Raw genomic sequence first — 23,368 nt, 5'->3', positions numbered from 1 at the left:
GCTTCAGCCTTACGCATTTGAGCCTTCCCTGCACAAAAATATACCACTTTGCTCTTCTCAACTGGTTTCTGAATGGTCAGTAAAAAGTTCAAGACTGAGCACAATCTGTCTAGTAGGCATTTTATCTTTCTAATTAACTTTGGCATCTAATGTTCGGGAACTTTTTTCAGTGACCTACCCACGGAGTGTGACATCGTGTCCAGTATTTGAGCACTCGGCACTAAAGTTATATATGTAACCTGTAGCTAGCTAGTCTGCTAACTACTGGACCTGAAATGGAGGTCACACAAGCTCCCGTTATGAGTTGGCATGTTTATATGACGGACACAGCAGAAAAGATTACTTGTGTGTCTGTGAGAGTTATTACATAAGCACCTGATCCCAGGAATATTGGTAGTTATTTAAGCTGACCATAATTGTCTTCCACAGTTATTACCTTTCACAATCAGATGTTTATGTTGCAACAGACAGAATTTAATTGGCCATTTTTATCAGTTGGTTTAGGGTAAATACATGTAAAAAGGAGAAGGCAGAAATGACTTCATGTTTCTTACGAAAGCAAAAGTTTTAACTTCTTCCTTGGTGTAAATGCTTTTTGAAGGACATGTTTAAGTAACATTTGTTTATTTGAGCTTGAGCTGTTTGTGTCGCCAGTTGGGAGCTGCCAAGTATCAGCAGCTAGGAAGCAAAACGGGTAATAATTCAGTTTGGGCGCTTTAGTACTTTTAATTGTTGCACACAGTGAACCAAAAAAAAAGACAGTTATAGTTATTAATCAAAATTTTTTACATTGCATTTAAACTTAAGTTAAATTTCATGATGGTGACAGCTATAGGCCCAGGAAACCTACATTTATGATTGTTGTGTAGTAGTGGTCATGTTGATACACAAAATGCATGTAGAAAGTACATTCCACAGGTGGTCAGTGTTTTAGTATACGGCAAATGTATGTATATGTCTGTGTGTTCTTGGTAGCAATTTCTTCACTTTCAAAGATATTTGGTAAAGCCCCCACATGGCTTTTACTAAACCTATGTGCTCCCCCATGGTGTGGTATGGTTTTACTCTCCAAAAATCGGAGTAGTCCAGTCAGTGAAAGTGTGGAAAGCAAATGCTGCTGGTTTGATGCTAACATAATGTTGCAAATCCTAAAGGACTGCTAGTGGAACTCATTATTGTAACCTAAATGAGCATGTATGTCTAGGATTGTAGCTTCATCATATTATAAAACATTACAACTTGCTTACAAGTTGTTACACTTTAAAAGTTCAATGAAAAAACAAGTTTCTTTAGTTATCGGTATTATTGTTTATTATTGTGTTGTTTGTTTGCTGTTTAGCTTAAATGTCATAAGGTTTTTTTTTTCTCCTGTATGTTTTTAAAACTTGAAATGCAAGATAGTGGAAAATATCACAATCATATATCACACTTGTTCAGGATATTTTTGCAAAATTTGACAGTGTACTAGCAGTACCACATAAAAAAAAAACACCCAAAAAACAAAACTGCCATCTAAACTATGAACACTCGTGATTTTCATTGTGGTTTTTTATGCTGCACTGCACTAAATCTACTTAAAAAGGGCCAATTTGTGCTCTCATTGGAACAAAGTGTATGCTTGTTTAGGGTTTTTTAAAGTGCTGATGGTTTCTACAATATGCTCAGAAAAACAATCACAATACGAAAACGTATCACAATGTGGATAAAGTGTTGTCATATTGTCCACCTCTAAAAGACATGTGCCGTTATCCTGTGACTGGACATGTCACAGTATTAATCACATGGAGCTTTCTAAGTGCTCCGGGTTTGCTTGCCAGCATGCTTTCTGCTGCATTTATGTCCAACCAGAAAAAAAGTAATGCACAGTAATGTTATCGTTGTCCCTTTAAAATGCCATCAATGAATTTTAGCCAAACACACTGCGGTTTTACTAGAGATTAGATACCACAGCAACTTTTTCACAAGCTCCAGTACTCCGATCACGTGGTACAGTTCCTACTCTGAGCGGATCAGAGATGTAGCTTGTTGCTAACACATACTGGAAAATCTCATTAACAAGCTAGCAGAAATTATCCTTAGAAAGGCATTTTTATGTGATGATATTTGCAGCCTGTTCATAATAACTATATACACCACTTTTATGGTGATAGTTGTGTATTTTTGGACAGAAGTGTGTTAGCTAGATTAAGGCGGACATTATTGCCTCAAATTAGAGCTCTAATACAGACGATTAGGAATGGTGTCTCAATTTTGCGATTACCACATTCTTAGTGATGGCTGCCTCTTGACTGGATCCATTTCTCTTGTAAACATGTGCTATATTGATCACTGCTGCTTACATTTCTAGGCTAGGAGATACTATTGCTGACCAAAGTAAACAATACAGTAGCAGATTTTCTGGATGTGTGTATCGTTGTCAGCTAACAATTGCATAATGGAAAATGGATAATGCACATGATAAGGAGCAGTAAGCTTTGTTAAAAATACTTCTTAAAAATTAGATTGCCAACTTAGTAGTTCTGTTTTAAGTATCAATGGCAAAACAAGATAATCGCTGTGAGAAATTTTGTGGAAAAGTCATTCTTATCATTGTTATCCAGTGTTTGTACTCTGTTCGACAATCATTGCCTCGTCAACTTCATTGATTGCCTTCTTATACGTTTTTTTTTTCTGACATTACTTTCGTAGCAAGGTCAGTGATGAGCCATACTGGTACACGTACCTATTTAAGCTGTCAGCAAGTATTTTGTCCAGTCACAATTAACCTATTTTTAAATCCCTTTTCAAATTGTTAAATGGACACTTATGAATCACGTCTGTGAATAGTAGCCTTCAACTATTAGTAATACATTGATGATAATATCTTGACTGCTAAGCTAAATGTAGCTTGGGATCACTTTGGGAGAGGACACAAACCTGGATGACCTCAACTTCAGTGCTTGCCCATATTCCTGGTTCTCAAAGCTTTTGCCATTGTATAGTTCTGAGCGAGTGGCGTAGAGGCTGGACTCGGCTCAGTTGGGATTTTTGCCTTCTGCGCCACTCCAGGTGCAGGCCTTTCCTGTGCGTTTCTACCCTGTTTCATATCTTCAGCACCTGGTTTGGGCTCTAAAAAAACAATTTTGAGTCTGACTGGTTGTCATACAGATATGTCTGAAGTATGAAACACATTCGATGTCTTGGATGCAGTTGGACGTTGATTGCTGAAAGTGAAGAAGGTAAGTTTAATTTCTTTTCAGAAATTGACAATCAGCAATGTATTACTAATATTATTTATTTATTTATTTATTTGTTAGGATGTGCTATAAGCATAAATTTCAACATTTACTGCAAGCTACTAACCACTGTTGCAGTTTGGGCAGCCTTGACATGAAAAGTAAATGCAACCTTGGCATCAAAGTATTAAAAATGATATCTGTAGATGTTAATGCCCATTGTCTTTGTATTTCATCATCTTCAAGCCTTGGGATAACAAATGTCCAAGCACTTCCAGCCCACAGTTTCTATAGTGGAAAATGTTATGGCAGTTAAGGGGAACTGTGAAAAATCTGGCAAGATCTGGGAGACTAAAGGCCTCAGCATACTTCTTTACGAAACAGAGTTCTCGAGGGTTGTGTGAGGCCGAAAGAGCCTTTGTGAGCTTACAAGCTTGCATATATTCTGCGGTTTCATGTTGCCTGTTATGGATGCTCCACGTGATGCTATGACACTTTATGATGAGTTTCATGACTGCTGGAAAATGATTCTTTCACAGTTCTAACTATGGTGACTGTGTTCAGAATGCCGCCACTTTAAGGTAGAACGGGAAAATTTGAATAAGAAGCTGGTGAACAGAAAGCCAACTTCAGACTCTTGTGTACCTAAAAAAAAAAAAAAGAACCTCTATGTTTTGGTGTTTAGTACTAGTTAGTAATAATGAATAATAGACTTAATATCTTACATCTAGGAGTTATTCATTGTTTATTTAACAAATGCATGATGCACAGTGAAATATTAGTGTTTGTGCCGAAGCCGAAGCTTTTTTTAGCGACCAGTCAGAGGGTTTGTTGTGTAGTGTCTTCGTCCACAAAGATCGCCCAGCTGCCATGTGCGTGCCTCCCCACAACGTCTGCGGTTGTTTGTTTTCTCCGTAATTAATGTCGTATTCTTCACTGAAGCCAGGTGAATGTCCTCTCTACAAGAAGTATGCTGAGGCCTTAAGAAAACTCTTTAATAAAATTGCTCATATTCTGCTTACAAAGGCGAAGCAAAACCACACTGACAGCCAAGGACTCGCAGGAAGGTTTAGCTCTTGAGTGGTGGGCCAGTGCTTTGTGCACAAAAGTGTTATCTGGAATTACCAGAGAAACCTTTCATGTGACTGCATCACAAAAGAAAACATCTAAAATATGCAAAACATCTAGATAATCCAGAGGCATTTTGGAAACAGGCACTGTGGACTGATTAAGTAAAAATGAAACTCTGGCTACAGTCATCACAAGTGCATTGGGGGAAAAAAATATGCAAGTTGGCCCAAACTTTTGCATACAGCTGCATACTGAAATGCTTACCCTTGCTTATGTTTTAAGTCAGTAACTGGCCAGCTAACCTTTTCACTGTATGAAGAGAATTAGCTTGCCATTTTATGTAAGTACAATATCAAATATCAGCTGTGAGAGTAACTGTTTGACTTTCTTTTGTTTTCAGATGCATCATAGATAGAGACGAAGACAGGAGGTATATAGGCGCTAAGCATATACACTATCGATTATTACCCTCAGATGCATATGTGAGTTTGTTTAACTACTTTGAGAGCATTGTCTACTCGTCATTGCCTTCATAGCAGCTTTATGTATAGTGAAACAGTAGTTATGAAGTTATGTTCTCTTTGAGCAAGGCTATATCTTATGAAATAGAAGATCATATCATATTCATACCTGAATTTAACTATGACCATTTTTCTCAGGTTCTACCCAGTAAAAGTGTGGAAGCAATTTGTGAACATCAAGTTAAGGTATGTTCTTCACCTGCCTCAAAGGCCTTTTTTCCACTGCAGGACCAAATGGTTCTGAGCACAGGGAGTTATGTTTGAAAAGCATTTCCACGGTTCAAACACTTACAAACCGGTCTCAGCGAACCATTTGGTGGGATGATGTGTTGATACAGCTTTTTCCTGATTTGTTCTAAGTTAACATTCATTAAATGTTCATTTTCAGTTGAACGACAACTGCGGCATGTTAAATGGTGTTGCTAACCAGGAGGGAAGAGCTGTTTAGCATTAGCTTTGCTAGCATGTTACCAGTTTGGCTTGCAATAGGATGCGTTTTAATTATGACAACAGAAGCTGCACAAATGCATGCTAAGATAACATTGACAATAGCATTGTCACATTGAAGTTAAGTGAACTGCTGTTGATCGAGGAACAGAAAGGTGAGATTAAACCTGTTCTGCAATGTTTGGATTTGCAAAGCTAATGCTATCCAGCTAGTGGTTTATAGATTCAAGACCATGCTGCAGGTATGAGTCTGTTGAACTGTTGCTCTACTGTCACAAGTATGGACAATAAAAACTTACATATGGGAAAACAAAGTTGAATGATTGGTGCTGGATGGACAAAGTTGGAAACCAATCTTTTCTATAGTGTTTTAGACTGTATCCACACACTGTGCAACTCACTGCAGTGTAGGCTCGGCTCTAGCTTACTGATTCTTATAAAACACTTTATTTACAGAATAAAGATCCAGAAGTGACAGAAAACCGAAATTGTCCTGTAGTGCGTGGAGCTGTACCCTGCTGGGTTAAGCTGAAGCTATTACAGATAGCCAACTGCAGGTGCCACCCACCACAGTAGAGGCTCGGTTTCAGCTAACTGATACGTAAATAACACCGGCTTAGAGGATAAAGGACATGAGAGTAGAACGTTGAGAGGCAGCCAGAAGAAAACATTTTGTGTTGTATGTGTGTGTATAACCTGTCAGCAGATAGCCACTCTTTTGTATAGATTTTCTTTAGTATTTCCTGGTTCTGATGTAGCAGCGCAGCAGATGCAAAAAGAACACCGGTCTCACAAGTCCACACACATGGAACGGCAGGGTATGGTTCTGTGAACCATTTGGCTCTACAGTGGAAAAAATGCCAAAGTGAATGACTTTTACATTATTCTACGTTATCAATTACTCATTATTGCTAGTTATGCACTTATATACTTTATGTATAGTAAAATGCACACTGTGTGAGAATACATATTTCTACTTGGTAACATATTCAGCCTACAGTTAACATGTTGTTAATGCAATTTTACAGTCCAGTATAGATGGAGCCATCCCTGTGTCTACTGCCAAAAAATGTTTGTGGTTGAATCCCTCCTTAAATCATGTAACTTCAGACAAAAACGGAGGTAGGGCTTTTTTAATGTTCGTTTGACCCTTGTTTTTGTGTTCCACACAATACATGTTTTGAAGGTTTCCATGCCGTTCACAAATATCACGTCAGCTTGGAAGAAATAAAGCGTCGAATTGGCCCCCCTGAGTTTATGTCCTTAAATGCGCTAGAAGCCCTTTTATTTACTATGCAGACAAGACAACAGAATTAATGAGAGCAAAGTCTTTTTGGTTTGTAGAACTATTCTTCATGTAGGAAATGAGAAGCTGTGAGTTATTGTTGCAAGAGTACTTTTTTGCACAAAAAAAGTTTAAATAACAGCAGTTAAACTGTAAACAAACATCAACAGTAAACAAGCCGTCATTTTTAGTTAGTTGCAAATGGAGGTGAAGAGGGCGGAAATTCTGCATGTGCTGTTAAATGATAAATGAAATGGTCCATCTGTACGGATATTTGTCTGTTAGTTATTTATAATTTATACTGTATTGCAGACTAATCAGTAAGACATTGATGCAAATAATTTTGAATACAGTTAGATTTCAAGAACTTTTGTTGAACTTCTGGTACATTAGCATCTGAATACATATACTTTTTTAGTGTCCCCTTTTTTGTGAAATAATCCTCATAAAGGATTGTAGGTATTGTCATACAGTATCCAAGTACATATCCTGAAAGAAAGAGAAAGGGATAGCTACATCCTTAGTAGAGGAAAGAATTAAAAATGTTTGGATGTGTGCTTTGACTTCACAATTTTTGTCTTTTGTAATATTTTTTCATGTACCTTTTTCTCCTTTTTCCTTACATGGAGTTCTTGGAACAAACTAAAAAAAAGTCTTGATTCCATTCATGAGTAGTAGGTATGACACAGTGACTCGTCGTCTGGGTCCAAAGACATTTGATGTCACTGTCCAGCTCACTTGGTATAAGTTTTTAGTTGCACTTGACTTGTTGAGGCTTTTAAAAACCTTCATATTTTCCAGAACACTCACCTCTCCCAAGCTATTGGTCAACCAAAAGCATTTTTGTAAATGATTTAATGATGATAACTATAATAATAATAATAGTCATAATGATAGTTGTTATTATTATTATTATTATTATTATTATTATTATTATTGTTATTGCTTATTGTTTTTATTTATTCGTTTGGTTGGTTTTGTTGAAGTTCTGTACATATTAAATAAATGTTGCTGTCATATTGAGACAGAACTGTACCAAAAATGCTAACCAGGAATTCATTGTTTTCCAGTAATATGGTTTTGCCATATTTCTTGTTGAAATAGCCCCATGAGAAACTGTACTTTGGATTTTGGAAAAATCTGCCCTGCATGTACAAAATAGTGAAAAGAATGTTTTGGCAAACATGGAAAAAAAATCCACTGCACAGATGGTATAAAAAGCTGTTGTCATTATGTTTCATGCTACATAAGTTGAGGGTGTTTTTTTTTTTTTTTTCCCTTGTACTTAAAATTTACGTTGAAAACTAAATGGATTTTTGTTTTAGTATCTAGTACCTTTAAGTGCAGTTAGCTAACCCTAGACCAATCAGAAGCAACCAAACACCCATTTGCTGTGTACATGACAACTGACAGTCTGGAGCACTATATTTATCATTCAGACGTTGAAGATAGCTATTTTTATCTTCTTGTACAAAAAACAGGCCTTGTTCTTAATTTATTCAAAATGATTGTGGTTAGATGTGTGTGTTCAGTGCCGGGGGTGTGTTGAAACACTTCTCCATAAGGATAAGTTTAATCTCAAGGCAGTAATGAGTCATCTGTTCAGTCAGTAGACTTTTACACGTGAAAAACATACCTCAGCTTGCAGTCTCCTTGAAGTACAGAACGTGTCTCCACACTTTCACTGGAGTAGGAGTAATATGAAGTTGATATTGGTCATCTAGTGAAGTACTCTGATTCCAATTATTTATTTAAAATACCATCAATCATAATTTCAGACTTTATAGAAAAACTACATAGTATAAAACTCTCTTGATATCAGTATAGCACTGTCAACATTAGATCTTCAAATAATGCGACTACTATCATTGTTTTTCAGCAGTGCCTGTTTGTTGGCTGTCAGTGTTAATAGCAGATTGTGGTTGGCAAAAAGGTTACTCCTGTTTAAGGAAGCTCTTGGATCATGTGATGAATAACATTCCATTTTATTTAAATATATTGTAATATTTTTTAAACATATGTCATGTAAGGGTATGTGTGGCAAGTGCTTAGAATGCTTCAGAATTTTGGGAGTAGTCCTATCTGCACCCTGAACATCAATGAATATGCAACAGACAAAGGTAGGGACTTCTGTAATAGCCAATGTATTCATATTACTAGCATAATTACACACATACTTTAAACAATAGTATTTTCCAGTCATAAGTGTTTTTCAAATTTTTCAACCTACGAGACTTTTAAAAAGCAACTTCGCATATTGGATTGATGCATCTTTAGCCATTGAGACATCATTGAAAATGTTTTTCATTCTAACTTTTTTGTGAAGATACATAAGAGTTTCTTTATAAAGGAGTATTGCTGCTGCAATATAGTTAGTTAAACAAATCATATTTAAGAGGCTGTGTGTTTGTTAAAGTTGTTTCATAAGTATGAGTAAAACTGTTAACAAAAATAAGTAATCATTCATTGGTACAGCCTTCATGCTTTGTTATTTAGGATTTTCTTTCTTCTCTTTAATTATGTAAATTTGACTCGTGTTTTTCTTAATACAGCCCTCAACATTTTAAGAGTACACTTCTGTGATGTCTATGAAGAAGGTTGTCTGAACCTTTAACAGCAGTTTGCATGTTTGTTTGATTATTTTCATTCTTGAAGCATCTGAGAGACTTCATGATTTCTTTACTCTTGAAGAGTAGAATTTGGGTTGAATAAAATGCAAAAAAAATGCATCTTTGGTGTAAGATTAAACTTCTGAATGGAGGACGGTTTCTTAGCTCTTTTGTTGAAACCATTCGCTACGTAACTGGACTGGAGCACCATTTTGCACAGAACTGGAACACCATCCCGGTTTGCAAAGAGAAAACATACTGGTAGACCCAGTAAGTGACACCAAAAAACAAACAAACAAACAAAAACACAATGACTCTCCTAAAATTTACCTTTTTTATTAAAAAAATTTTTTGGCTTAACCTTGAAGCATTTTTAACAATATGACCACCAGTAATGGCTTGAGGATCATGGCTGCAATGAAAATTACTAGGAGGAGAGGGTGTTATTTTACATGGTTGTCGCTGTTGCATGGCAGAAAAGAAAGGTTTATGACTTGTGTGGCTATCACTGATGAATGGCGGACAGTGTGTAATCCAGAAGGCAATGCACACTTAAGATTTACCAGGATGACATCATACATTACGTTAATATTGGCTGTTCTTGAACAAGCAAATGTTAATCTAAGGATAATGAGTGTTGGTCTGAGGTTGATGGTCACATACAAAATCAGCAGATGATGATTGACTGTTGAGAAACAGTGTTCCTTGAAGTTGGTTTCCCTGAAATGAAAAATAAGTTTTTTGTTTTAACCTTAGTTGTGCTTGGTCATGTTATGCGTGATTAATTGTATCATATACAATTATATTATAATTTGTATGATACATATTTCATCAAAATATAGCAACGTGCCCTCTTTTTGAAACATCTTTTTTTTTTTTCTGCGTTTTTTTGTCTGTATTCTTCAATTTGCATGTTTCAGTTTTTCATATTTGCCTATGCGTTAGTTCCCTTATTTATATTTTAAAAACATTACGTTGTGGGTAGATTGCATGAGACTGCATGAGACTTTCAGCAGCTCATGAAATGGAGGTGGCAGTGAGGGAAACCTCTGTGGTAAAAAAAAAAAGTAAACTAAACAAAAAAACAAATAAATAAACACTGAGGTGAGGTAATTTCCTGAATGTGTTTGTCTTATTGAAAGGATTGCCTTAATATTACTTGCTACATTAGAGTGTTAACATTAACCATAGCTAGCTAGCTAGAGAATTAGTCATTCACACAGTGAATAAGACAGATAGGGTTTGGAATCTCATTAATGTATAACAGTTCACATTTAGAATATATTATGAAATTAGTAGCCTATGAACAAGTGACTGCTGACTAGTTCAGTATTGTTTCTTACTATTACCAAGCCAGGCAACATAAATGATTCCATGAAGTCCGAGTGAATTTAAGGCCAGCTTTGTTTAGCAGTTCTTATTTTGAAGAAAGGCATTTTTCTTGTTTTGACCTGAAAAACCACAGGCTCTTTTCGTGACTAGCTAGTAATTTTCAAGCATATTAGCGGAGTAACCAAGTCAGTTTAGGTTCATGACCGAATGAATGATTGGTCCTTTGTATTACCGTTCCTTGGGCCATATGGCTCAAAAAAAGATCTTTGATCTCATATAATGTAGCAGTATGGCTACAGATGAGGCTTATTTATGACAATTCTGTGAAAGCTGGGATAGATTAGTTGTATTTTTATTTAAAAGAAATGAGAAGATTGTCTTCTCTGTATTCAGAGAAGAAACCTGCTAAAGATGTTCCTGAGCTCAGTATGTTTGAAATTCAGATCAGTGCTTTAGCGATACAGTTTGCAAAGTATTAGATGACACTGATGATTATACTCCTCTGAAATTTTACCGCAGAGGTGGAAGATTACTCTTCCCTCTCAAACACCAGCCATTATGGAGGCCATCTTATCTCTGATTAAGACCACCCTTCCGTCATTATCCGAGGTGCTTCTTCAATCATTAGTGCAACGGCTGGACTTCATTGGAGTTGCTAGTGTTGAGGACCTCGGCGTGGTAACAGACGCTGATTTGGAAGGAATTCTGCAGCCGATGCAGTGTAGAAGATTGATCCAGGCTTTTCAAACAGGTAGTCATCTTGGTCTACTATGTAATGAATGTCTGATTAGGACTTTATATACTGTAATATGAATAGAATAAAAAATGTTTTTTTATGCTTATAGCATGCTTTCTGTGCAAGATTTTTTTTTTGTAAGAAATAAGGCAAAAGCCAGAAGGTGCTTTCATTTTTTATTTATTTTTTTTGTAATTGTCAATTTATTAAATCCATCTACAAATGCTTTGTTTGGAAAAGGATTAAAAGTTGTATTCTATTATAACCCTTTTTCCCTTTTCACAGGACCATTTAACAACATTCAGATACCTGTGGAACCATCAGCTATTGCACAATCATCAAGAGAAATCACAGGGCATTTTCAGATTCCTTTGAACAAATTTCCTCCAGAACTTATAAAAGCCATGAAGGAGCAAAAGCGCCCACATCCGTCATTAAGACGAGAAATGGTCCGTATCATTATTAATGATTTGCTTGCCGTAGAGCGGAAGAGGCCGGGACGAGGCATTCTACGGCAGATCGCCCAAGAACTTGTTCAAAAATATCCCAAGTCTTTTTGTGATGTATGTGGAGACAACATTGTTGGCACGGGATTCAACTCCTTAATGCTTCAAATGGAGAACAGAGTGGATAACTGTAGCAGGCATGTGACAGTAAGATCAAAGAGACCAGCAGAAAGTGATGCTGGTACCAAGAAACCCAAACGGTATGATCGATATGGTTGTGTGCAGTGGCCACCAGATCTTCCAGCCACTGAAGATACACCAAGTCAGATTGACAATTTCTGCAAAATTCCTATGCAAAGAAGAAGCTTCCAGAGACCTGTGTCAAAAAGCTAATGGCTGAAACGTATTGCAGCCAACGCCTCTCAATTAACATTGATAATAAAACAGTTAGTGAGTTAAAAAATGAATGGCCCTACTTGTTTGAAGCAACTCATTTCTTTGATCACACTGAAAGACTGCTTGGCATCCCTGTTCAAAGAAAGCTGGCAGAGGAACTGTCAAAAAAAGGAAGAACAATAGTGAACTTTTTAATGCAAACAAAAGTGACTCAGTTTGCAGTAATGGAGGAATTGCTCAAAGACCCACTGAAACTGCTCTCCAGCATTGGCAGGTACCTTGGTGATAATACCGAGGTGCTGCTGATCCAGAAAGAGGTCATTATTTTTGTTTTATACTTTATATAGTTCATATAGTAACATACTTGCATATATATATAAAATTAGAATTAACAGTTGCTTTTTTTGCTTGTTTTGTCCTTGTTTTATATTGTATGCATCTTTTATTTTGTGATTAAGGGTCTCAACCCTACCACATTGAGCTTGCCAAGCACTCCATGTGTCATCATCCTTGGTAAGAAACCTATGATTTTCATATCTTTACAATAGCATATATTGAAGAAGAGTTATTTTTTGGGCGAATAAACTTTTGGCAGTTTAACAGTTAGCAATTATACCCATATTCATTGGACATTTCAGGTGCGCCTACAGTCATATGCAAAAGTAAGGATTACATGTTCTGTTGCTTCATTCTTGAGAAGAAATTTCATCTTAAAACCCACTCCTGCAGTTTTCAAAGATTCTGACATCCACCAGTGTTTTCTATTTGGAATTTGTTCTTAGATATAAACAGAATCTATGCATACTCTAGAGCACAAAGGTGCAAGCAGTTCTGTGGTTTGAGAATTAAACTTCAACAAATACTACCCGGATAAGCCATCATGGCAAGATCAGTTAGCTAACTGGCAGTGAACACATTTTTGTACAGAAAGGACTGTTTTGTTCTGTTTTGAAGGTTTTTTTATGTTCATGATTGGAAAAATACACATTATATATATATGTGTGTGTGTGTGTGTGTGTGTGTGTGTGTGTGTGTGTGTGTGTGTGTGTATGTATATATATATATATATATATATATATATAAATATATATATATATAATTTTTTTTTTTTTTTTTTTTTTTTTTTAACCAACTTGTTAACTTGGCTAACAGACAGAACATTTGCAGAAAAATATAGTATTTAAGTTTGTTCTTTGTAAAGGATGTCAACTTTTACAAAATATATAATTTGACCCAGAGTCTTCAAGCTTTTGCATATGAGTGTAGGTGCACTTCATAGGTGTATAATTACCAACTTGATTTCATCTGTTTCTGCGCTTGATTTGTCAGCCCACCTCTGCCCTGTTTATTAGTAGACCACCGTAGGACCTCTGCAAACCAGATATTATTTTGGTGGTGGACTACTCTTAGCACAGCAGTAATCCTGACATGGTAGTGTATGACTGTGGTCCGAGTATATTGGGCACAGCAGTGTTGCTGGAGGTTTTGAACCTCAGTGTCACTGCTGGGTTGAGAAAAAGGATCCAGCTGATGGTAGTCCTGTCGTCAGAAACCGATGAAGGGCTAGAGATTGACAATCAATCAGTGGGGCTGATAAACTGTGCAACTACAGACAGTCTGCAGTCAGTAATAAGTAAAGTGTGTGTACATGGTAGGTGTACTTAGCAAGCTTGAAACCATATGTAAATTGTGTGCAGGTAATAAAGACTTTCAGATGGCAGTGGACCAGACAGTTGTCAATGATCATCTGTGCTGCCCATTGACAGCATTGAGCTATCTGTTTAGTCTCTTCTATGTTCTCAACATTCAATACCCAAAGGATGCAGCATTGTCACTGGAGTTTATTCAGAGGTTAGTGTTGTGTAACGACTGTTTCAACAAATGTATTGATCTTTTTTAAGTTTTAATTTAAAAAATAGTTAATCATCCACATGTTTGGGGGAAAACAGGATCAAAATTTGTACATTTCTATGCAACAGAAGTCTCCTGGGGATCAGTCCTGGACGAGGGACCAAAGTGGAACAGAAAGGAAAAAAGCAGCACAAGAAACACCCTAAGCTACTGAAGTTCCTCTCTGAACTGAGTGACTATCAAAACCCATGGACAATGTAACAGAGTTACTATTAGTCAATAAGTCAATTTGGGGGCAGTCGTGGGCTGAAAGTTAGGGAACTGTGCCGGAAGGTTGCCGGTTCAATCCCCAGCACCGACGGTCCAAGACTGAGGTGTCCTTGAGCAAAACACCTAACCCCCAATTGCTCCGCGGGCGCCGTGGATAGGGCTGCCTACCGCTCCGGGCAAGTGTGTTCACTGCCCCCTAGTGTGTATGTGGTGTTTCACTTCACGGATGGGTTAAATGCGGAGGTGGAATTTCCCCATTTGTAGGATTAAAAAAGTATCACTTAACTTAAGGATAGCAAACTGCATGGAAACAATAACAAACAATAACAAAAATACACACAAGTGCCTGGTTCTTTCCTTGGTTGTGGTGTGTGCATATATGCACACATACTGGATATAAATGTTTTGTACATTCATTATACAAAAATAATGTTTAATAATGCCATTATATGCAAAAGAAGCCGAGCATAAAAAAATTTATAACATTTTTTTGTTTGTTCTACAGGAAGATCTACATAGGTCTGCCAGAACTTCTCAGTGACTTCCACATCATTCTACTGTAACATGTTTATGGACATGACCCTCCATGAAACAGCTTTGATTTATTTGATTAATAGTAATACTTTCAATAATAATTTTATTTTATTAATAAGGGGGTAATAGGTGGACTTTGCCCTCTAAAAAGATGTTGCTGTGCTGTTATACAACCATCTTGTGTTCCACTCAGAATGCTCCTCTTCTATCTGCCGAAATGCTGGAGGGCTATCTAATTCTAATGAAACCCTTAAGCTTCATGCCCATGTGTAGCAAGTGTGAGGAGCAGTAGATAAAATCATTGGAGACCACATAGGAGAGGGTTCAGTGGCTCTCCAGGCAAAAGTCAGCAAAAGGGCAGAGGCCATGTCTCATGTTGTTTTGCTGTGCCTAATATAGGCATCTTACCAATTTCTTTTCTTTTTTTTCTTCACATTCCCAGATTTTTAAACATGCGAAAGCAGGAATACTTGATTTATTCGTTTCTGTTTTGGGTGTATGTTAGTTAAAATCCTACCAATTAGACTTGAGTCGCAGACTTGCACTGTACAAATGTGTCATATTTAATAAGAATATATTTAACTATATATATTATATAATATATTAAAATATAAGCATATATTTAACAAAATGTTATACTGAAGCCTCAACAACTACATATGTCATCAGCCTTTTCAGTGTTTAGTGTGTCCACTCTTTGCCTTTATTACAGCTTCCAGTATTCTCGGGAGACTTGCTTTTCGAAATCCACAGGGATCATTTTCAAAACCTCCAAAGTTCACTTTTAGAAGTTGATCACATTCTCTCCTTCTCACGAATCTAAGATATCCAAATATGTTGAGGTCTGGACTGGGATAGCCAGTCAATTGTTCTAAAAACATCAGCAGCTTCTTTGATTGATTTGCAAATTTCTTCTTAGTTTTCCATTTCCTTCTCCGTAACGACTACTTATTGATAGAACACCTGTGGGTTTTTTCAAATCTGATGTAAGAGAGGATCTTTATTTTCTCTCTTTCAGAGATGAAAACTTTAAGTACTGTTTATCTGTTTGTGACAGTTTTTATGGTCTATGGTGTTTCATGTTTATTGGGAATCTCCTTTTCTCTGCATCTTGTTGTTTGAACTCTAGTTTTCCATTTCCTTATGCAAGTGGATTGTGTTGTCTGTTGTCCCATTCTTCAGAAATATCTCCTGAAAAATTAATAGCATGTACTTACTGGGTTGTTGTTTACTTCATGTACTTGTCTGACATTCACTTTGGAAGATGTGATCAAAGACATTTACAAAAAACACAAAGTGGCAAACATCAGGGAAAAGAGGATAATTACTGTATCTGACGGGATACAGTGTTTACAGTCTATACACCTATGTGGAAGTTTGTTTATAATAAAAAAATGTGCATTGCAGGATTTGTCAGTGTATCTTGTTCATGAGGTTAATTTTTTATGGTCACATATTGCTTTTACTTTATTGTTGGAAGTTTATTTTTTACTTGAATTACGCTATTGTTTTATAGACCTTTATTTCAACTATGGTCGACATAAAGCCCTTAAAACCCTTGTTCGCTTTTGTATGCTTGCTTTTGATCTGCAGTAAACTAAGCTGTTTAGCAGTCTCTACTTTGGACTCTGATACCTCTTCTCTAACAACGTTTTTAACAACATTCCAGTTGAGCAGACTATAGATTCATCAAAAGGTTCATATAAAATAAAGGGATTGTCGGTTTACACCTAAAAATGCACATTACATTTACACTGCTACCATTTGTTTCCTATATTTATAAAAATACTTTGTATTGTGAGCTTAGACATGGCAATGCTGAATGTACTGGAGCTGAAACTGGTCGACACAGACCGACCCTAGCACATGTTTAGTGCGTGATCAGAGCACATGCATCTGTATCTGTAAAAGGAAGAGGGGGAGGGACTGGACTCTATTACTAACCTGTGTTTCTGTTCCAATTCAACATCATCTGCTCAGAGTGAAACCCATTGATAAACTAATAATAAATAACCAATTACTATAATCAATTACCTGCATTATAAACAGCTCATAGTAAATCTCCAAATTAAACTAAATAGAAAGCATTAGTTCAAAAGTACTTAACTTGTCCCTGATGAAAACAAGGCCTGTGTTGCTGGCTTTAAAAGTTTCAAGCACTCTAGCAGTTTTTGGTCTGTACATGCAAAACATTCCAAAAAAATGTAGGAGGTGATTTTTATAAACCAAAAAATGACCAAATCTGTGAAGATGCCACAGTTATCTTTGCATTTACATTTAAAATCATGGCATACTTGAGTAGCCATTAATAACAGTATGTGGCACGTTTGACGGTCTTATGTAAATAGTTTGTAATTGACTAAAATACAAATAATGCTACATTGACATAGGGAACAAAACATTAAGCAAAAAGTTTTATTCTATAAAGTGGTGAGTCCCTATGTTGCATTGTTTTCCACACACTGTGGTACTAGATTTGTTTTATTTGGATAAGCATCTCAAACTTTAATTATTTGAGCTTGAGTTTTTACTTTTGTTTTGCTTTATTCAAAAGGAATTTGCTACTAGTTTATTAACACTAAGTTATGCAATGAAATACATTTACATTCAATTTGCATTCTTTATCAACAGGTTTAAGTTTGCACTTTTTTTCAATTTGATATCAAGTGGAAAATAAAAAAAAGCAAAATGTAAAGCCTATGCACACCAAAGCATTCTTCAAATTCAAAAATATCTCCTTAGTATCTACATAAATGTCTTATTTAAGTTTAGAATCAGCATTTTTTTCAGCAGAATTCCTTCACTTGTTTTATTGAGCTATAAGTGAGGAATAATGAGTATTGAATTATGCTGTTTCTTTAATTGTAGATGATAACTGTAACTTCTTAAGGTGAACAACAACAAAAATTGACCTGAATTATTTTGGACTTTTTGGACTAGTAATAGTGTGCAACTGCAACACTACTGCAACAAGTTGTTACTGTCCTTTCTGTTGCATGTTTTAAACAGATAATCTTTATTCTTGATGATACTAACAAGTAGCGTTTATTAAGCCAAAGAATAGTACTCTTCACACTGTAAGATAGGCCTTAGCTTGTCTGGGAACTTGGAAACCGGAGTGCCTTTTTAACAAAGAGGCCTCTAGAAGTTTGTGAGAATCTGCTAATGCAGCTGTGTGAGAACGAAGAAGCTGTCCTTGACATGATAAAGAACTAGTCTCTGGAGTAAGTGAATTTACAAAAGCTAATGCCCTTGGGAGAATGGAACATTGTGGTACAACTAAGCTAAGATATTTTTAAAAAACATCATGTATGGTTGGAAATAAAGGTTGCCATGGAAAAGTGTAAGGTTTGCAAGTGATGGGAACTAAGATGGTATAGAATCTTATAGAAAGGCAAGGGTGATTACTTCATCACCCCAAACAAATTATAAAAATGGGTGTTTTGCTACAGTGCATCCGGAAAGTATTCACAGCGCTTCACTTTTTCCACATTTTGTTTTGTTACAGCCTTATTCCAAATTGAATTAAATTAATCTTTTTCCTCTAAATTCTACACAAAATACCCCATTGTGACCATGTGAAAAACGTTTTCTCGAGAGTTTTGAAAATTTATTAAAATTAAAAAACAAAGAAATCATATTTACATAAGTATTCACAGCCTTTGCTTAATACTTTGTAGAACCACCTTTGGCAGCAACTACAGCCTCAAGTCTTTTTGAATATGATGCCACAAGCTTGGCACACCTATCTTTAGGCAGTTTTGCCCATTCTTCTTTGCAGTACCTCTGAAGCTCCATCAGGTTGGATGGGAGACGTCTGTGCACAGCCATTTTCAGATCTCTCCAGAGATGTTCAATCGGATTCAAGTCTGGGCTCTGGCTGGGCCACTCCAGGACATTCACAGAGTGGTCCTGAAGCCACTGCTTTGAGATCTTGGCTGTGTGCTTCGGATCGTTGTCCTGCTGAAAAATGAACCGTCGCCCCAGTCTGAGGTCAAGAGCGCTCTGGAGCAGGTTTTTATCCAGGATGTCTCTGTACATTGCGGCATTCATCTTTCCCTCTATCCTGACTAGTCTGCCAGTTCCTGCTGCTGAGAAACATCCCCATAGCATGATGCTGCCACCACCATGCTTGACTGTAGGGATGGTATTGGCCTCGTGATGAGCAGTGCCTGGTTTCCTCCAAACATGACGCCTGGCATTCACACCAAAGAGTTCAATCTTTGTCTCATCAGACCAGAGAATTTTGTTTCTCATGGTCTGAGAGTCCTTCAGGTGCCTTTTTGCAAATTCCAGACGGGCTGCCTTGTGCCTTTTACTAAGGAGTGGCTTTCGCCTGGCCACTCTGCCATACAGGCCTGATTGGTGGATTGCTGCAGAGATGGTTGTCCTTCTGCAAGGTTCTCCTCTCTCCACGGAGGAACGCTGGAGCTCTGACAGAGTGATCATTGGGTGCTTGGTCACCTCCCTGACCAAGGCCCTTCTCCCCCGATCGCTCAATTTAGACGGCCGGCCAGCTCTAGGAAGAGTCCTGGTGGTTCCGAACTTCTTCCATTTACGAATGATGGAGGCCACTGTGCTCATTGGGACCTTCAACGCAGCAGTAATTTTTCTGTATCCTTCCCCAGATTTGTGCCTCGAGACAATTTTGTCTCGGAGGTCTACAGACAATTCCTTTGACTTCATGCTTGGTGTTTGCGCTCTGACATGCAGTCAACTGTGGGACCTTATATAGACAGGTGTGTGCCTTTCCAAATCATGTCCAATCAACCACAGGTGGACTCCATTTAAGCTGTAGAAACATCTCAAGGATGATCAGTGGAAACAGGATGCACCTGAGCTCAATTTTGAGCTTCATGGCAAAGGCTGTGAATACTTATGTAAATATGATTTCTTTGTTTTTTAATTTTAATACATTTTCAAAACTCTCGAGAAAACTTTTTTCACATGGTCACAATGGGGTATTTTGTGTAGAATTTTGAGGAAAAAGATTAATATAATTAAATTTGGAATAAGGCTGTAACAAAACAAAATGTGGAAAAAGTGAAGCGCTGTGAATACTTTCCGGATGCACTGTATGATCTTTGCATTGTGGTTGTCCAGGAACCATCTTGCCACTTAAGCTCAATAAAGAAGAAGGCCTTTTCCTTTCTTCCACAAGAACTCAGCAACTGAAGTCATTTTTACTTTGCTCTTTTACACTTAGACATTGTTTCTTATTTTGTTAGAAGTTGTTATACTGCAGTTAGCTGATAAGGTAATAGCATTAGAACACGATCGGAGAATCCATCTTCTGTCAAGGCGGCCTGGGACACAGAAGACCGGCTCTTAGGCCTGACAGGATTCAGACCAACTTTCTCAGTTTTAGTGTTTGTCACGTACGACAAATGTAAATGTAATCTTTTTTTCTGTTTCCTTCACTTCAGCTTCCGTTGATGGGTAGAGCAAGAGTTGCCCGTCACAAGAGATGCAATAATTACGATACAGTGGGACAGGATAAAGACCTCGCCCAGTGGAGAGAAAGGTATGTTTTAACTCTTAAAAATGTATTTAACCCTTTAACTGTCCACTCATTTGCTTAGTTTACTTTCATATTGGACAGCACTTTGGAAAGGAGAAACATGCGAAAAGTAGATCTGGCCGCGTGATGCATGAACCGCCATATTCTAATAAAGGATGTGATTAAATTAATAAAGAAATAATAGTCTGTACTTGTCTCAAATGCTTTAGAAGGTATCATCACCAGCATGGAAAGCTTGTTATCTTAACAAATTCATAAAAGTTTGTGTGTATTTGAATCAACATCTTTTTTACATGTAATTTAAAATTTAGCTTTTTAGGTTATCACTTTGTTAGTTGTCTAAATTGCACAGTCATGCAGTAGGTAGTTGCATAAGCTTTCGGTACAATTTAAGAATTTATTTATTTTTTAAACTGTGAGCTGTTTATGTGCCTTGCACCAAGGTTGCGTGTTGGTGGATTGATTACACCTTGACAGACAGATTATGACACTTTATTGTCATATCAGTTACAGTTCCTGCCAATTCAACATCAACCCTATAATAAAAGTGGTATTAAAACACTCGCTTTACTTCTGAATCAAACTGAAATGGCTTCAAACTAGTCAGATAAAGAAATGTTAAAGCTATGTGCAGTTTAGAGATTATTTAAGTGGCCTACACATTGAACACCTGCTGTGGACACCTTATATGCACCGAAAATGGGTCTTACAAGACTTTAAATATTTAGTTCTGCATTGAAGTGTTTTGGTACAATGTTGTAGTTTGTCAGTTTACTTTATGGTAATTGCAATCAGTGACTTCATGGTAAAATGTTACATTGAGTAAAGATTTTTAGTTATAGTTTACATGTTAAAATGAGAGAGACCTCATCAAAATAGAAACCAGAGCAACATCACAGTGCAAGAATCAAGAATATAGATTTTTTTTTTTTATCAAAGTCTTGATGTTTTATATCAAACTCTTTTTGTATTTATGTGTTTATTTGTTTGTTTATTCATTCAACCTCTTGCGATTTTCTCAGTATCAGAATGAGGGTATATGAAGTTCCACTCTCAGAAAATGCATTGGCCTTAAATTGGCCTTAGTACGTAAATCACATTTTGTGTGGCTCAACTTAGATCCTAGGTCTTGAAACCTTTCCAGCATTTTATTTCTAAAATGTTCCAGCAGTCCATTCATTCATTCGTTTGTCATTCTCATTTCAGTGTCTGGATCTTTTGGCTATATTTGTCAAAATGTATTATTTCAACCAATAGTTAAGAGTGATTCATCATTTGCATGCTTTGTCCGTGCCTTTACGTTCTTCATTCATACCATTTATCCACACTTTCACAAACTAGCATCATATTGTATTCTGTTTTGCTTGCTTAGAGTTGAGTTGAATGCTCCCGTCTTGTTGTTTGTATATGGACAGTTTGCACAGTTTGCCTATTGTCTCCTGTGATTAGATCCTACATTTCCTGTAGAGAGTCAACTACTAGCAATGCAAGGTTACCATTATAGGACAGCTTTTTTCTTAATCACACACTTGGCATCCTATTGTCCTTACAGTAATTTGATACAACCGTGATTCATTAGGTTAGATGTTAGCCCTCTACTGCACAATATTGCAGACAGCAGGAAGCATCTCAGACCCTACATCTTTCTTTAATATGTTTAAACCCATTAAAGTACTTCAAACATATCCAATAATCTTCTGCTAAAGTATAGGAGTTGCTGTCAAACATATCAACTGAAGGCAAGGCCTCCTTTTGTGAGGCACAGTATTGGGCAGTTTGTGATCGATGGTGCATAGCAAATTTAAGTTCATAAAACCATAAAAAAATACAGCTGTGTCCATGGATATCTCAAGATGCATATTTGATACGTTTTGGTAAGGGTTGTTTTCTTTGTATTTTTATTAATATTTGCGAAAACAAAAAGCAGAGAAAGGAAACAACAAAAGAAACCTGTGATTACGTCAAGAAAAGCAAAATAAGAAATATTATATGAAAGCAATAATGAATAAAACAATACTGTGTCCAAGCAAAGCATGATTTTAACTGGATACTGATAGCACAATGCTCAGTCAAGCCTTCCAGGGAAACGGCAGAGCACTGCATCAATTTACAGGCAGCGCCTGAAAGCTAGAAAAGTAGGACAGCAGATGTTTCCAGAAAAAAATATTTGTGTGATCCTCTGATTGCATATTTAGTATGTTCCAAATATAAAGGTAGCTTCTTGAAGCCATTGACCCTGTAGGTGGCCTGGCCAAATTTCAAGTAATCTGAATTGGAGTTGTATTAGTTCCAGGTGTGTAGAGGAGGTGCTACCGTTTACTCTTCCAATGCACTATTCCATATGTTATTTGTTTTACTCCAAACTCATTTCCCCAATCAACCTTTATATACTGTTTACTGTTTATATACAGTAATATGAACATATGGAAATGATTGGGGGGGGTTCAGTTTAAAGGCAGGGGGTAATTTAGCTGGGAAGAAAATACAGTTTTTGCATATCAGGCTTTGAATAAAGAGATTTATCTGAGCCCAGATTTTTAACTGAGTGGTTGCCATGCACAATCTGGACTCTGGATTTTTAGATCAGCTGTGGGGGCAGAAACTGAGAACCGAATTCTTTAATACGGTCATAAAAAAACACCCCGTTCAAATGATTTGAAACAGTGTTTTGTTGATTTTCACAGTGAAAATGAGTTAAAATATCCTCTAGAGGGAATAAACTTGAAAAAAATTGCATTTTTCTGCAACTATATTTATTTATTTTGCTGAGTTTAACACACTGGGGGGAAAAAACTAAGTATAAATATGCCATATTGGACAGGGCACATATTTTGTGTTATATTTTATAAATAAAGAGAAATTGTGCATTAACATGTGCAGAAGTGTTTTCTATTTATAGCATGTGTTAACTTGCATAGAAAATAAGTTTGCATAAGTTTATCAAGGGTGCCCAAGTTTTGCATACAACCGTAAAATGATTTCTCTTGTTTTTGTGTGACCTCCCCTTTTTTCTATTTGAGATTCACTTTGTCAGCTTGCTTTACTTCAAGTCATCATTAATTTGTATAACATTGTAGCAGAGAAATAAAACGCATCATACTTTTCAGAACATCTCACTCTTATCAGTGCTTTAG

General features: G+C 36.7%; 2 protein-coding genes and 1 long non-coding RNA gene across 5 annotated transcripts in view; all 3 read left to right on the top strand.

Annotated features, from left to right (window-relative positions):
* Nucleotides 1–23,368, top strand: part of si:ch211-86h15.1 (uncharacterized protein LOC558435 homolog) — a 39,926-nt gene that overhangs the window by 5,611 nt on the left and 10,947 nt on the right. The window contains exon 3 of the mRNA XM_037532092.1: nt 20,140–20,237. Within this exon, the coding sequence (XP_037387989.1) occupies nt 20,140–20,237 (98 nt within the window). The remainder of the gene's footprint in view (nt 1–20,139; nt 20,238–23,368) is intronic.
* LOC108425774 lies at nt 1,417–6,786 on the top strand. 2 transcript variants are annotated; one of them, XR_001857732.2, is made up of 4 exons: nt 1,417–3,218; nt 4,687–4,768; nt 4,946–4,993; nt 6,283–6,786. It is a non-coding gene; the product is annotated as an uncharacterized LOC108425774 (long non-coding RNA). The 2 variants fall into 2 exon arrangements; XR_005129273.1 differs by having other exon boundaries at nt 4,687–4,993.
* On the top strand, nt 12,051–16,119 carry LOC108425773. 2 transcript variants are annotated; one of them, XM_017694721.2, is made up of 5 exons: nt 12,051–12,375; nt 12,517–12,571; nt 13,756–13,909; nt 14,038–14,141; nt 14,685–16,119. In XM_017694721.2, the coding sequence occupies exons 1-5, from the start codon at nt 12,055–12,057 to the stop codon at nt 14,696–14,698; spliced, it is 648 nt and encodes a 215-aa protein (XP_017550210.2). In that variant the 5' UTR covers nt 12,051–12,054; the 3' UTR covers nt 14,699–16,119. The 2 variants fall into 2 exon arrangements, with proteins under 2 accessions (XP_017550210.2, XP_017550209.2); XM_017694720.2 differs by having other exon boundaries at nt 14,038–14,166.

This window comes from Pygocentrus nattereri, chromosome 21 (assembly GCF_015220715.1).
Source record: "Pygocentrus nattereri isolate fPygNat1 chromosome 21, fPygNat1.pri, whole genome shotgun sequence".
NCBI lineage: Eukaryota > Metazoa > Chordata > Actinopteri > Characiformes > Serrasalmidae > Pygocentrus > Pygocentrus nattereri.
Note: the sequence above shows the minus strand (reverse complement) of the source record. Positions and strands in the feature narration are given on the sequence as shown.